At 46.1% G+C, this 15436-nt stretch overlaps 1 protein-coding gene across 2 annotated transcripts in view; it reads left to right on the top strand.

Annotated features, from left to right (window-relative positions):
- The window catches only part of HADH (hydroxyacyl-CoA dehydrogenase), a 47697-nt gene extending 39940 nt beyond the window's left edge, over window positions 1–7757 (top strand). The window contains exons 6-9 of one of the 2 annotated variants that reach the window (XM_079920324.1): window positions 171–243; window positions 5701–5817; window positions 6778–6929; window positions 7200–7757. In XM_079920324.1, the coding sequence (XP_079776450.1) occupies window positions 171–243; window positions 5701–5817; window positions 6778–6896 (309 nt within the window). In that variant the 3' untranslated portion in view covers window positions 6897–6929; window positions 7200–7757. Of the gene's footprint in view, window positions 1–170; window positions 244–5700; window positions 5818–6777 lie in introns of both variants that reach the window. The other variant, XM_079920323.1, reaches the window with a different exon arrangement.
- Window positions 7758–15436: the final 7679 nt, after the last annotated feature.

The raw sequence follows: 15436 nt of genomic DNA, 5'->3' as shown, positions 1-15436 counted from the left end.
CATGTGAGATAGAAGTGAGACTGTCTTGGTACCTTAAGACATTTTGAAAATGTATAGCTTGATAAATGTGGGTAACAGTCCAGGGTGAGAAGGAGTGATCTGGTGACTTTACAAAAGATAAAGTTCACGGAAATTTCATTTGTCTACTGTTTTTCTCTCTCCTCTGACAGGATACTCCTGGGTTTATTGTGAACCGTCTCCTGGTGCCGTACCTCATGGAAGCAGTCAGGCTGTATGAACGAGGTAGCTGTCCTGACCCAGGCTGGGTGCAGCGAGTCTGGGAGTTCTCCCGCAGGGTCTGTGGGAAGGGATGGGCCATGAGGTGTAGGGGAGGAGCTTCTGTTTTCTGGCTCTGTGGATCAGCCTGACCCTGGGCCCCCGTGCCTCTGTCACTGTGCTCCCAGGCCACCCTGGATTCCCTCTGAGGTGGCTCTGGGACAGCCCCCCCACTACAGTCGCAGCCAGAGCAATCATAGGCCAACACGAATTTATATCCTGGATCTCTGGTTAAAGGGTTTATTGCTTAAAATAATAATCATGATGATGATGATGATGATGTAGATGTAAAAATCACAGGGCTAGGAAACCTTTAAAATTCCCTAAAGTTCTAAAATTGTGACAGGAGAAGGGAAACGAGTAACAAGGCTGTTGTGTGACAAGGAATGTTAACAGCCTTGTCCATCCTTACTGAGTGATGTTATGATGCCTTTTTTTTTTAACCTTAAGAATGGTCTGAAATGTTTTTTTCTCAATACTTTGTTGATTGACAAAGAATCATTTTCCCTGTTGCAGAAGTAGACTTGGGACATGGTCCAAGGTTATAAAATGTCATGTATCCTCCTGCCTACCTTACCTACCGCATTTCTGGAAAGGTAACTATCATGTCTGCTTCAAAGGCAAACAGGCCTTAATAGGACTGGATGAAAAGCAAGTGTAATTGTTTTCAATTACTTCATTTACAAATGCTTGCTCCTGAGAATGTCATTTTTGAAACAAAACATTTATACTAGCTCTTCCAGAGAGATGAAAGCATATTTTCTTCCTCAAAATCTGCTTTAAATATTAAAACTTTTCTCTGTGTTTTATGGAGGCATTTGCCTCACTTTTGCTCCAAGATCAAACCAACACTTCTGTGTTTATCTATCAACAAATATGCCTAATTACACCTCAAAGACAGCATGAAGCATTTTGCCCTACTTTGAAAGGCAGTTTTTTTTGTAATGTAATGTTTTAGAATATAACATGTGGGTGATCCACCTCATAATGGTGTCTTTCTCACTGAAACATGCTGTCACTTTGATATATTTTCAACTGAACCATGTATCTGGTTGTAAGTTGAAAGTCATTTTCTTATCTTCTACTTTCCTCTTACCAGCAGTGGTCCTTTTCTAAACAGATGGAATCCCTTTAACCTTCACCATCACTAGCCACCTGGGAGGTAGAATTTGGAGGGGAGTCTGACCCCACAGGGGAAGTACTCTTACTTGGCCCTTGGCGGCGCCCTCAGGACCCTGGAGGTGCTGGGCGTCATGTCTGGCTGCTGTTTCCCAGGAAGCCACACTATGGTCTGGACTCCTCACACCTCAGGCTTCTTACCATGTCCGTTCTGCCACCTCAAGGTTCTGCCCTCATTCAGCCAGCGCAGGGGGTGCTCACATGCACGCCTGCCACCCCGCCTCTGTTAGCCTGCTCTGAGTGGCTGGCAGAACTGCATCCGTTCTTCTTTGAAACCTGAAGGCATTCTGGATTATCCTCTCTCGCTGCCATGTCTTTTCATTTGTCACTTTGGATTCCTCCCTGTCATCCCAGTCTCCCTGTGCCGGTCAGCCTGCCTTTAGTGAGGCTCCCCCAGGCAGCAAAGGATTTCCCGTTACCTTGTGTCTTTTCCAAACTGGTCTCCTCAAGTATTGTATTGTCCAGGAGGGTGAGGAGACAGTGCGTGCAGTGCCGCCACCCCCCGCCCCACCCCGGGCAGCAGAGTCAAGCCATAAAGGCAGTTCAGCCCAGCCTTTTACAAACTCATTGTGGAGAATTTCTCTGGATGACACTGTCTTGGTCAGCTTGGGCTGCCATAAAAAATACAGCAATATAGATTGGGTGGCATATAAATGACAGAAATATAATTCTCGCAGTTCTGGAGGCTAAAGTCCAAATTGAGGGTGCCAGCATGATTGGGTATCTGTGCGAGCCCTCTTCTGGTTGTAGACTGCCTCCCATGGCAGAGAGCAGAGAGAGGAAACAGGCTGTCTTATGACTCTGAGAAGAGCACTGATCCCATTCATGGGAGCTCTACCCTTGTGACTCTTCTAATCCTAATTCCTACAAGACCCCACCTCCTTATACCATCGCATTGGGGGGTAGTATTTCAACATGAATTTTGGGTCCCTTACAAACACTTTTGGTATTCCCGAGGTAAGTGTGCCACTCAGACAGGTTGGCAGAATGCTGGTTTGAGCGGTAGAGGGTCGTCAGAAGGATGTGTGGGGCGTTAGAACAGAGAATCAGCTCCGTCGTTGTCCACTCGGGCCTCCTGGGCAGCTGAGCGTCTTTTCAGTGCACAGGCCCCCAGCAGCGCTTCCGTCAACTGCCTGTGGAGTCTAGCTGCGCTTCACCGCCCCCATCGCTGCTCTCTGGTGCTGGGAGCCTCCTTGCTTCTGCCGTGCCTTCCTCCCCAGTGCCCTGCAGCTTCTGTCCTCTCTCCTTCGTTGCTCTCATCATTCCCACTGTAACCGAGGCCTGATTGGTGGGCTTGGTCACCCTCGCCCCTGGGGGTCCGGGCTCTCTCTGCAGACCTTTGAGCAGGCTGGTGCCTGGAACAGACAGCTGCCCCCGTCAGATGCCACTGTGACAGGGTCCACTCTGGCAGCGTGGTGGGGCTGCATGGTTAGCTCTTCTCGGGTGACGCCCTGGGAGTGTCGTGAGCCTGTTCCCCAGGCACTGTGTGACATCCTGCTCACACTGTCCCTCCCCCGCCCAAGACGTGTTCAGCGGTTCCATTGTAGCCTACCAAATACGGTGCCCTCACCAGGGGGCCTTCTTTCTCCTCACCCTCTGCCTTCCTGTCATCACCCCACACCTTACTCCCAGCTTCTCACAAGGCCCCACTGGACTGTCCCCAGCACTCCAGGCTGGATGTGATCTGTGTTGTCGTAACTCTCTGTACACTTTGCTTCTCCTTTGGGGCATGTGCTACTCTTTTCCCTGCCGCACGGCATGTGTCTCTCTTCTCCTACTGTACTCTTGTCTTCTGCGGCAGTATTTGGGTCCCCATCTTCATACCCCGCAAAGTGCTTGTGTAGGACAGGCTTTAGGTAGCTGTTGATGAATAAAGGAATGGTGGCTGCACTGCTGTTCTGATCTCTTTGCTGTGACTCTGGTTTGTTGTTAATGCCAAGAATGGTCGGTAGGTGGTGCTGATGAGCCGGCAGAGGAAGCCTGTTGGGGCAGGTCCCAGGTTCTCAGGCCTGCAGAAGAGCTGGGAGTTCACTGAGGATGCCCTTCTTTGTTGTTCAGAGTTGGGGGCTCTTAGCTGGCGGTGGGGGTGGGTCCCATGAGCCTCCTAAGGTTGATGCTGAATTTTGTGTATACGTGCATTTTCTTTGGAGAAGGTGTCAGGTTCCAAGTGAAGTGCTTGATTCTAAAGAGTAGGAATTATTGGTCTAAAATTATTATTGGTTAAAATTATTGGTCTATACCACGTGTTGTTAACTCCCACTTGGCACACCGGTCTGTATTTTATTTCTCTCTCTTTTCTTTTTGCCTCTTTCACCCTGTGTTACTCAGAACAGAATTTTTAGAATTATACTGACTTTGTAAAGCTTTTTAGATTTTTTTTCCATGATGTGCTGTGTCTTCATATTATTTCAGTCAAGTGAGTCTCTGAATCTGGAATTACAGTTTTGACTCTAGGGTTTATTGTCTGTCTTGAATATTGATTTGATTAAATGGCTTTAGGTAAGTTGGAACCGTTATGCTATGAGATTTCTGTCCCCAGGGAGCCTATATTCTAATGAGGGGAGACAGCCTGTAGCGAATGAACCAATAGATAACATGTTAGGTTGTGATCAGTAATCCCCGAGAAAGATAAAGTCTAGGGGATGGCCGGAGTCCTAGCCTGGAGTCCTGACAGTTGCTAGTGTATATGCAGGGAGGAGGGGGAGGCTCTGATGCGGTGACACCTGAGCAGAGGTTCTGCGGATGGTGAGGACAGGTCACCAGTACAGGGAGCGTCCTGGGCTGTCGTTGCAGCATTCTGGCCCGGACACCACGGAAACCTCGAAGTCTAATGAAATCCTCTCGGCATAATCCACTTATCAGCTGCCGGCTTCTTTCTCACTCCTGCCTTTGTACGTGCTGTTCCTGCTCCCTGGAATGCCCTTCCCTGCCCCTCCCTGAGATTCTCTTCAGGACTGCCAGGACCCGGGCCTGGGTGGCAGTTGTGGTGAAGTCGTGGCAGTATGAGTAAATCTCTCCGTGTTTGTGAGTCTTCATGAATCCTCAGCACTTGTCATGATGAAATTTGTGCTTTACACGTCTGAATCCTCCCATTATACTGTGAACACTGGAGTGCTTGTCTTGTTTTTCTTTGTCTCATTCCAAGTCTCTGGTGCCTGATACATAATAGATATAGACAAAAGTTGAATGAATGAGTGAATGAGGCTGCCTGATAAGGCTAATGTGTATGTGATCATTTTTGCTCTCTTATGGCCTGAAGCTCAAATCATGGTTCTCAGGATCCTCTGGTTGACTAATCAGTGGAGTACTGATAATGTCTCCCGTAAGAAATAATTGGTTGGTATTTTAATCATCTTGAACCGCCTTGAAATCCTTTGGCATTACCTTAGTACTTCATATGCTTTTAAAAATAGAGTCTTTATGCATGTTAAGTAGTTCTTGTTCCTCATGTCTAAAAATCTGAAATATTTAGGTTGTGAAATCTCTCAAGTCTTTTATAGCTTTTTAATTTTATTTAGCTTTGGTATAATTGACCATTTCTTTATGCTTTGGAACAAAATTCTAGATAGACACTTGTGACAGGCTAGTCCTGATTTTGGAGAAAGGGACCAGGTTGTTCTCTGTAAAGACCTCTGTGACCCAGGGACATTATGTGAAGGATAAAAACTCCAAGAAAAAAGCACTTGGCCCTTGACTCCTCAGCACACTTGCACACTTACATGGCAGTGCTCAGTCGGGTTTGGGCTTTCCTTTAAACATTATCGTGACTTAAGAGTTTGTGTGCATGTGATTCCAGAGGGATACTCATTACTTATAAAACCAGGAAATCTGGAAAAGAAAAATATACATATAATACATAGAAAAACAAAAAAAAGCCCATTTATCAATCAAAAACATGTCCTCGCTTTAAAGGATATTTTGGTAAGTTATTCCAGAGAAGGTGATTCCCAATCCATTAGAAAGTAACTAATGTTTCTAGGCCACTGGGGCCTTCTCTCTCCATGAACAAGGTTGCAGTGCTCTAGAATTCACCTCACAGAGTAACTTCGTGGAGTAGCTCTGAAAATCTTGTGACCTATTTGGCATTTACCTCTAAGAAAAATCTTACCTAAGCCAGAGTTCCTGACTCCAGATGTTTTTTGAATGTGCAAATATGTAAAATGCTAGTAATTCAGGGACTCAGCACGTGACCAGGAGGATTCTGGGAAGGATGGTGGTGACTCAGCACTGCCCTCTTCTGCGTAGGTGATGCGTCCAAGGAAGACATCGATACTGCTATGAAGCTGGGCGCTGGGTACCCCATGGGCCCATTCGAGCTTCTCGATTACGTTGGGCTGGATACTACGAAGTTCATCATGGACGGTAAGAATTGGAATTCTCTGTTGTCTGTCTTTAATTGAGTTGAGGTAGTCTCTCAACTATGAATTAAAGTATAATGCCTATTTAAACAGATAAGGAGTCTTAGTAGACCTTCCAAAGTCCTGCCCCACCAGCTTAAAGATTAAAGTGAAATGGCAGAAGGAAAAATGTGATTGCCTATTCTCCTCATAAGGCAACTTTTTTTTTAAACTTTTCATTTTGAAATAATTATAGATTCACAAGAAGTCTCAAATACAGCACAGACAGGGCCTGTGTACCCCTTTATATAGTTTCCCCCTGTGGTTCCATCTTATATCATAATCACAGTACAGTATCAAAGCCAGGAAATTGACATTGGTACACATTCTATCACATATGCTGATATGTGTAACCACTGCATTCAAGATGCACAGCCATTTAAAAAAGTGTATTCATTTTACTGTAGTGGCTCTGAAGACAGGTTTAAAATAGTAACCAAAATTGGGCTACCGAAGTTGAATGTACCTCATAATACCAAGTTGCACAAAGAATACTTACGGGAGGAGCAAGGAGGGCTCTGGTTTAAGCATGAACTTTTGAATTTTATGAGGGTACAAAATACCAGGGGCAGCAAATTCAGATTTGTTGAAAAGTCATTTCACTGTGTCACTGAGGGGTCCAGCCACCAGGTGAATGGGTTCTGTTTGTGACCCTGGACCTTTGGCATTAGCGATTCCCAGGAAGGGGTCGGATGAACGGGACGGCCTCGAGTGGCGCGGCCTGGTGGCAGCACACCCGCTTTAGGGCTCATGCTCAGCCTTCCTTCTGCCTCTGCCGTTTTGGCCCGAGTGACACCAAGCCTGTGGGGCTCTCCCACATCAGAGTAAGGACCCTTCTCCCCACACTCTGCCTCCAGACTTGCCCAGGAACGCCGAGGCTTAAACCCAGCAGTTCATCCGAAGCTCTTTTCCCTCCTCTCAATAGGATGGCATGAAATGGATACAAAGAACCCCTTGTTTCAGTCCAGCCCATCCATGAATAAGCTGGTAGCAGAGAATAAGCTTGGCAAGAAGACTGGAGAAGGATATTACAAATACAAGTGATGCGCAGCTTCTCTGGCTCTGGGAAGAAGCCCCGTAAGCACACACCAACAGCTCCCCAAGTGCCCAGGGGAATGCTCTTTGGTCAGACGTTCCCTCACACAGCACAGTCTGTTCAATGTGCATTTTGATTGTAATCTATCTGAACTAATTATTTACAGTAGTTACAGTAATAGCCGATTCCTCCATTGAGAACTAATTCCCTTTTTAAGTCTGTTTATTCATTTCTGTGTATTTTCTAAAAAGCTTTACACCTTAGGTGCCTTGGAGTAAACATTTATTTTGAACCTTGTCGTTTTTGTAAAGAGTGTCCTGAACCTGAACTCATTCACTTGTAACGAGAGCACCCTGTGTCCGTCGTTGCCACACGGGAGAGCCGCGAGCCGTTGCCTCGTCGTGGTGTGTCTGTGGAGGGCTGCGTGAGCAGCACCTGCATCTCGCCTTTACCAGAACATGTGCTGCCTGCAGCCTCAAGCCTTACCCTACTTCGGGCGTGACGTCAGGTGTCACGCCTCGATTCAGCTCATCATCGAGATGCTGCTTCTGGATTGGTGGGAATACCTCCATGTGTTTTGTTTTTGCAGGAAGAGGTTTCATTCACCTCTGAAATCTGAGTGGTTATTGTCTTTTTTTTTTCATGAGAAATAATTGCTGCAGATTGACTCTAATGAAATGCAGTCTTTTATTCTGTGAAAATTTGAATTCAAATAAACATGTAAAATTTAAAATCATAATATGCTTAAATGGTTATAAAAGTAAAGGTTGGTAATTTAGGCAGAAGCTGTGCCATGTTCCTTGGCCTGTAGTCACTTTTTTGAGTGGTAATGGAGGGGGAGGAGTGGCAGGAGAGGGTGTTCATGTACAACCTGCCTGCAGCTGTCACTCCAGATTTCTTACCCACAGAGCAAGAATAAGGGCACAGAAAACACTTTTTAAGGAACATCGGTTTCTTCTTTGCCAACAAAAAGAAACAGTGTAACATAAGCTTCTTTTAATCATTGGCTTGAGAAAGTGTCTTCCAAGATAGAATTTTGAAGCTGGAAAGAAATCAGAAACCCTGAGGTCCAGTGGCCTCATTAACAGATAGCTGAAGTGATGTGCCCAAGGTCACCAGAAATTTTGTGGCGGAGCCAGGATTAGAACTAGGTTTCAATGATTAAAAAAAAAATACAAAAAAGCAAATTTGAAAATTTCAAACAGGACTGTCCCCAAAATGGGCATCCTTGTTTGGTATCCTGGGTCACAGTGCCAGTGGTTGAGAGATTTCTGCCCCCCTCCATTTCATGGTGGATAAAGGGGAGCTTATTCTTTTTTTTTACTTGAATCTAACTATAGCATAATGGAAAAATTAATATATACTTACATTTCTACCACACATAGAACCTGGTTTAGGAAACTTGTAGGTTATTCTTATAAAACATTTCCTAACGATAAAAGGAAGCACCTGTCACAACATCACCATTTCCATTACTTAAGGTTACCCTGTGGTCAGACAGCCCCCTGCTCACTCTCAGGCTGGCTCCTGACCTTTGTTTGACAGGAGCCCCGGGCTTAGGAGGGGCCTTTCTTTCTTTCTATTCTCTGACTGGAGTGCCCGCAGGATGTGGGCCCTTGTCTTGGAAATGGCAGGGCTCACTCTTGACCACTGAATTCCAGGAAAGAGAGCTCTCAGTGGTGTGACCGTCAGCCTGCCGGGGTGAGGGTGGAGGTCACAGCACCTTTCTCTGGCTGAGGGTTTTCAGCTCACTCAGCCTGCCAGAAAGTCAGAACACCTGGCCTCTGAAGATTCTTTTATCATTTTCAAAAATCCTGTTCCACATGGCATGTTTGAGTCCGGGAAGGAATTTTGAACATCTTCTTACACACAGGAGCAGAGAGCGGCTTTCTCAGCCCCGTCTCTGCATTCTTGGGTGAGCCCAGCTGCTGCCCGCCGAGGGCTCCGTGGGGAGAAGGGTCTCTGTGGTCAGGTCCTCTGCTTTCAAATCAGGACGGCTGCTGCTGTTTGCCACGGTATGTGTTGCAAACTGAGCCTCAGCAGGAACCGTAGGGGCTCGGGTTGGCCTCCACTGTGTTTGGCTGCACTTGTTCAGGAGGGAGGGCAAGTCCAGGCGGGGCTGTGGGCCTGGCTTCCCCGATGCTGTTCCTCCTCTATTCCCTGAACTCTCCTCCAATCAGCGATCCAGGGATGTTTGGTCACATCTTGAACGTAATTACTAGATTTTTTAGATCAAGAGGATACTCTCCCCCCTTCTCTCCTGTACTCCCTTCTTAGTGATATTATTATTCCTATGATAGAAATGAAAATTTGAGATTAAAAAGAAAGCTGTACGATGGATGAAATAGCTTGTCGAAAAAGACTAAGTGAGCCTCTGAGCATAGCCATCACCTGGACTTCAATTATGTTTAGCCAGATGGCGTTCTCTGAAGGATAGTTTTAGCGCTTCTGAAGATGTCTTTGTAAAGTAAAAATTGTGGCCCTTTAATGTCCATAAGCTTCACTGTTAGTAGTTTCTCAGGGGGCAATGGTTGGCTAATTCTCTTTCTTTTTAAAAATTAATTTATGGCTGCGTTGGGTCTTCGTTGCTGCGTGCGGGCTTTCTCTAGTTGTGGCGAGCGGGGGCTATCTTCGTTGCGGTGCGCGGGCTTCTCATTGTGGTGGCTTCTCTAGTTGCGGAGCATGGGCTCTAGGCGCGCGGGCTTCAGTAGTTGTGGCTCACAGGCTTAGTTGCTCCGCAGCATGTGGGATCTAAGTGGACCAGGGCTCGAACCCGTGTCCCCTGCATTAGCTGGCGGATTCTTAACCACTGTGCCCCCAGGGCAGTCCTGGCTAACTTCTCTTGGCATCAGTTGTAAGGTCTGTTTCCAGTTTGGGGATTGTTAACTGATGCAGCATGGGGGTAAGGCAGGAACAGATCTTGAAACTACAGTATAAAAATCTGGTGGTACAAAATGATTCCCCACTGGGTTCTGTTCTATGGTAAGTTTTCTGACTCTTTAACATGTCAGCTTTTAAAAGCTCATTTGAGACCCAGCCATTAATTGTTGGAGGAGGTAAAACTAATGTTAGTCACCGCTTATACAACATGCACAAATTACACTTTCTCTCATAGTTTTCAAGTTGTAGTTGTCACACATTTGAAACAAGCTTTTGTCTTGATTTTAATCCCTTTAACATTTCAACCTAAGTAACTAATTGATTAAGTCTTAGCAGAAATACAAGGTGTGGCTGTAATTTTGTGGAACTAATTTTCCTGTAAACAGGCATTGATGGTACATAAACAGTAATCAAAAAATGCTTTGAACAATGGAAGCATTGCTGCGTTTTCAACCCAATTTGATTGTGTAAATTCTGTTTTTAAGATCACTCGATTTCATAATCACAGTTTTTATTTCTATGGCAGAACAAATTTTAACTCCTGAAAGACAGAAAAATCCCATCATTGATACTAATTCTATTCAGCGTTTTATTTAAAATGACCAAATGTAGCTGTTCCGGAATTAATCGGTATAAGTGATTAATACCATGGGCTTTGGAATTAAACACACTTGGGTTCTAGTGCTCAGCTGCACTCTCTTTACCTATGTAGCCTCACCTCGAGGGGGCGGGGCGGGCAGTTGTCTTCTGGAGAAATCTAGCAGAATGGGCACAGTGATGGGGCCTACCCGACAGGGTTTCTGAGGACCAAATGAGATGATGGATGTCCGGTGTTGAGCTCATTGCCTGGCTCAATAGGCTGATCGTGACTGCCTCCCTCCTCTGTGCCCATTGGAAGGAAGCCACGGTTCCTCAGAACCTGCAGGCTTAAGAGCCTTTTACACTTGCGGGAGGGAGCTGAGTGACAGGGAGTCTTAGAGGCGAAGCTGCGGGGACAACTGGGTGAAAAGATAAGTGCGGGCGCTCCATACTCCACCCCGCAGCTGCTCCACAAGGGCCTCCCAAGCCTCGGGAGGGCCGCTGTCAGGGCTGATCCGGAGGGAGAAGCACGCAGGAACCAGCGAGCGGGCGAGGCGGCCATCACCCAGGTGAGTTCCGTTTTATGTGTGAGCAGTAGACTGTGGAAGATTCAGGACCCCAGAAGGAAAGCAAGTGCGTAGGAGAGAGGGCCCCAAGACTCGCCGAACACATGCAGAAGTCAGGGAAGGGGGCGGTGTAGGAACAGAAGCAGCGGCGAACTTCGTGCTCTCCTAGCGTTTGTCAAGGCAGAGCCAGGAGACAGGCCTTCAGGCGCAAGGGCTGTGGCCGCTGCTGGCCTGCAGGCCTCGAGTCCGCCAGAAACATGTAGCCTGTTCTCAGGCGGCCGAGCACATGTTATAAGAGAAAACTTAGACTAAGAACTCCTCGTAAACGGTCACTTTACCACGTTTGGAAATCCTGGGTTTAGAAAACAGGAAACTGAGAAACCACCCAAACAGGCCTGGGGAGGAAGGCGCGTTTCCGCGAGTTTTCTGGTTGAAGCGTCTGAAGGACCGAACCCTGAAAGCCTCACTCTAGAGCCGCGTGGAGGTTTTGCCACCTACCCCTGGGGAGGGGGATTTCCAGAGCTTTAACACCTCAGTGTTACAGCTGCAGGGCAGCCCCCCCACCCACCCACCCATGGATTCGTGGCGGAGCCGGAGCGCCCTGGTTGGGCCCGGGGCCGTGATTGGCCCTCTGAGTCCAGAGGAGAGGCTGTCCGCCCTGAGGCCCGCAGGTGACACCTGCTTAACTGGCATCAGGTGATGCGTGAGGGAGGGAATTGGTACCGAGCTGCCTTCCCCTCCCCCCCAACCCTGCACAGCTGGCAGAGCTTAAGCGAAGGCACACACCTCCTCGGCTGGGAACCAGCCGCGTGCGCGTGTTGGTGTTTAGAGAGTCCGCTGCCCTTTCAGCACTGGGTTTCTTGGGGGATTCTGCCGGTAGCTGGCTCGATGCTCTTAGGTCAGAGGCCCGTGTGAGGTCACGAATGCTCAAGTCTTGATTTTCTCTGTTGTCCTCCCTTGCCAGTTAAGGCTCGCACGTGTTAGGGGCTGACTCGTGCTAGCGTCGTTTTGTTAAAGTCACGCTAGTCTGCAGTGCCAGGGGCTCTGGGGACAACACATCTCTGTTGCGCTTCTTGCTGTTTGCAGTCCCTGCCCCATCCCTGTGCGTCACAGCCTCCTCGCAACTCTGTGCTCCAGGGCCTCTCATCACCGCTTGAAATTCCCCATCCCTGCTGCTCTGGGAGAAAGGACTGGAGGGGAGAATAGACACAGTGCTCCTAACATTTCAGAATAAAAGTTGTGGTGGCCACAATATTGAGTGTTGCATTCAGGTTGAAAGCGTATGAAAATGGGCCAGTTTTTTTTTTTTTTCCTTTCTATCAATTTTTTTTAAATTAAGGTATATTTGATTTACAGTGTCGTGGTAATTTCTGCTGTACAGCAAATGATTCAGTTATACATATTTATGCATTCCTTTTTCACATTCTTTTCCATGATGGTTTATCATAGGATACTGAATATAGTTCTCTGGGCTATACAGTAGGACCTTGTTGTTTATGCCTTCGATATATAATAGCTCACATCTGCTAATCCCAACCTCCCACTCCATCCCTCCCCCAACCCCCTTCCCCTTGGTAACCACCAGTCTGTTCTCTGTGTCCGTGTTTCTGTTTCATAGGCAGGTTCATTTGTGTCATGTTTTAGATTTCATGTGTGATATCATATGGTATTTGTCTTTCTCTGTCTGACTTCACTTAGTATGATAATCTCTAGGTCCATCCATGTTGCTGCAAATGCATTATTTCATTCTTCTTTATGGCTGAGTAATATTCCATTGTATGTATGTACCACATCTTCTTTTTATCCATTCATCTGTTGATGGACATTTAGGTTGCTTGCATGTCTTGACTATTGTGAATAGTGCAGCTGTGAACATAGCGGGGGTGTGTATATCTTTTTGAATTATACTTTTGTCCAGATATATGCCCAGGAGTGGGATGGCTGGGTCATATGGTCTATTTTTAGGTTTTTTTTTTTTTTTTTTTTAGTTTTAGTTTTTTAAGTGGCTGTACCAATTTACATTCCCACCAACAGTGCAGGAGGGTTCCCTTTTCTCCATACCCTCTCCAGCATTTGTTCTTTGTAGAGTTTTTTTTTTATTTAATTGTTTTATACAGCAGGTTCTTATTATCTATTTTATACACATCAGTGTATACATGTCAATCCCAATCTCCCAGTTCATCCCACCACCACCACCCACCCCCGCCGCTTTCCCCCCTTGGTGTCCATACGTTTGTTCTCTACATCTGTGTCTCTATTTCTGCCTTGCAAGCCAGTTCATCTGTACCATTTTCCTAGGTTCCACATATATACATTAATATATGATATTTGTTTTTCTCTTTCTGACTTACTTCACTCTGTATGACACAGCTAGGTCCATCCACGTCTCTACAATGTTAGTTGTAGAGTTTTTGATGATAACCATTCTGACTGGTGTGAGGTGATACCTCACTGTAGTTTTGATTTGCATTTCTCTAATAATTAGTGATGTTGAGCATCTTTTCATGTGCCTCTTGGCCATCTGTATGTCTTCTTTAGAGAAATGTCTATTTAGGTCTTCTGAAAATGGGCCAGTTGTTGTAAGGGGCGCCTGGATGGGTTGGAGTTCTGAGACCAGGCACTGAGGAAAGAAGAGACCCAGCTAGTTGGATCCTAGGAATCAGAGCAGACACAGCCTGTGCCAGATGCTGGAATGCGGGGAACAGATGAAGTGGTTCAGCAGGCACCCCTGGGCTTTTTAAGTCCCCAGCAAGCACTGCACAGGCCTTGCTTTGTACGCTGCATGGTGGCTAGAGCCGGGCATGGAGGGCGAGCTAGATTTTGAAACTGTGGGTTGCCTTTCTCCAGCTGAGTAACGTTGATAGGACCTGTAAAAACAACAGGCCAATTTGTGGGGCTCCGTTTTACTTTGGTTGTCTTGCACCTTCTTCCTGGTGGGAGAAAATATTACCACAGTGTAGAACATAATTTAGTGATTCTACTGAGTTCAAATTCTGAGACAATTAAGTTACGAACAGAGAAGAGAATGACTAATCTGTTCTCACTGCGACTACAAAGAGAAACAACAGTTGTGTGATTAAGTCTGTTTGTAGGCAGTGTTCTCATTCCATCCGGCAAGTAATACATTTTCGAACAACTTCTCCATGTATTTAATGGAGATCAAAATTTAACTGAGCCGGTAACATCTCAAGCTATTAGAGATGAGATAAAGAAAAATATTTAATAAACACATCAGTGTAAATGACCCGATACAATCCAGACTCTGCACCCTTAGTGTGACCATTTCCTCGCTCTTTGGTCCAAAACAGAGTGGTTAGGCCTGGTTACCAACTGCTTCCACGGGCAGAAGAAAAATACTCATATGTTCTATGGCTACAGGCATTACAAAAACAAGGTATTATTTTTTTACATTGGGGAAAAAAGAAACTGTTTAATAACAAATTCTAAAACAATTCAAAGGGAACTTCATTTGCTAGTTATTTTGTATGTGTGGGGTGCCTCTCATTTTCCACTCGCCGAATGTTCGCGGAGGTCAGTGAGATCTTCTTCAGCCCGCGAGGGGGTGTGCGCAGAGGGATGAAGCACACAGCTCCTGGCAGCGGGCGCGGCAGACACTGTCCGGCTCCGTGCGACTCCAAACCTGGGCTTTCCCCACCGTGTACCTCCTTCCGTTATAAGCAACTGATTTTTAAAGTTTAAATTACTATTCAGGGAGAAGGATGCCTGTATATTATAACAAATGCAGGTGGTGAACAAGCTTACAAACAGCAGAAACATTTTCCTAGTGGACAGTTATTTCGGCAGAGCCCATGGGCAGGTGCTCACTCAGTAAATAGGTATTGAATGAGTGCATTGACCAATTCTGTTTAACGCCGCCTTACTGGCCTGCAGCACTGCCGACGGTAAACAAGGGGAGCATTTTTCTTCAGCTAGGCAAGTTCTAATTTAGGTTGATTCATGCTCGTGACGTTTATGTTAACTGGCTGTCTCAGTATACCCGATACATTCTCCAGTCTCCCTCAAAACCACTCCTAGCTGCAGAGTAAGACAATGTAGGTTTTCCGCATTAGAGAGCTGGAGAAGTTTTGGAGGTTTGCAGCTGCCAAGATGGTATCCACTAAGTAATAGCCAACAAAACCAGTCATCTTATTTTTTCCCGTAATACATACATAGGCATTTAGAATCCCATTCTTCTATTCCTATTAAGATGCTTAACTTCAGACTATTCAGTGTCTGTTAAAAAGCGGTTCAGATTTTGTGCGCGTATACATGTACGTATCCCTGGAGGTCAGGCTTCACAGGGCAGCTCTTAAAATTTCTGCGTATGAAAGATAACATCCTGTGGCAGATGTAGCAACCTGTACAACTAGTACGTCGTGCGGAATTTAAGTTTCTCCTTTCTGTCGGGACCATGCGTCGCTCCCTCGTGATTTTGCTCCTTTAAAAAGAAAGCCACGCAGACATCTTGTTCTTGCTTGCGGGCCCCTGACCAGAAGTTTCCATATTGTTTCAACCTTCTAGAG

Source organism: Stenella coeruleoalba (assembly GCF_951394435.1).
Source record: "Stenella coeruleoalba genome assembly, chromosome: 4".
In the NCBI taxonomy this organism is placed as follows: Eukaryota; Metazoa; Chordata; class Mammalia; order Artiodactyla; family Delphinidae; genus Stenella; species Stenella coeruleoalba.
The sequence above is the reverse complement of the archived record's forward strand: the minus strand, read 5'-3'. Positions and strand labels throughout refer to the sequence as shown.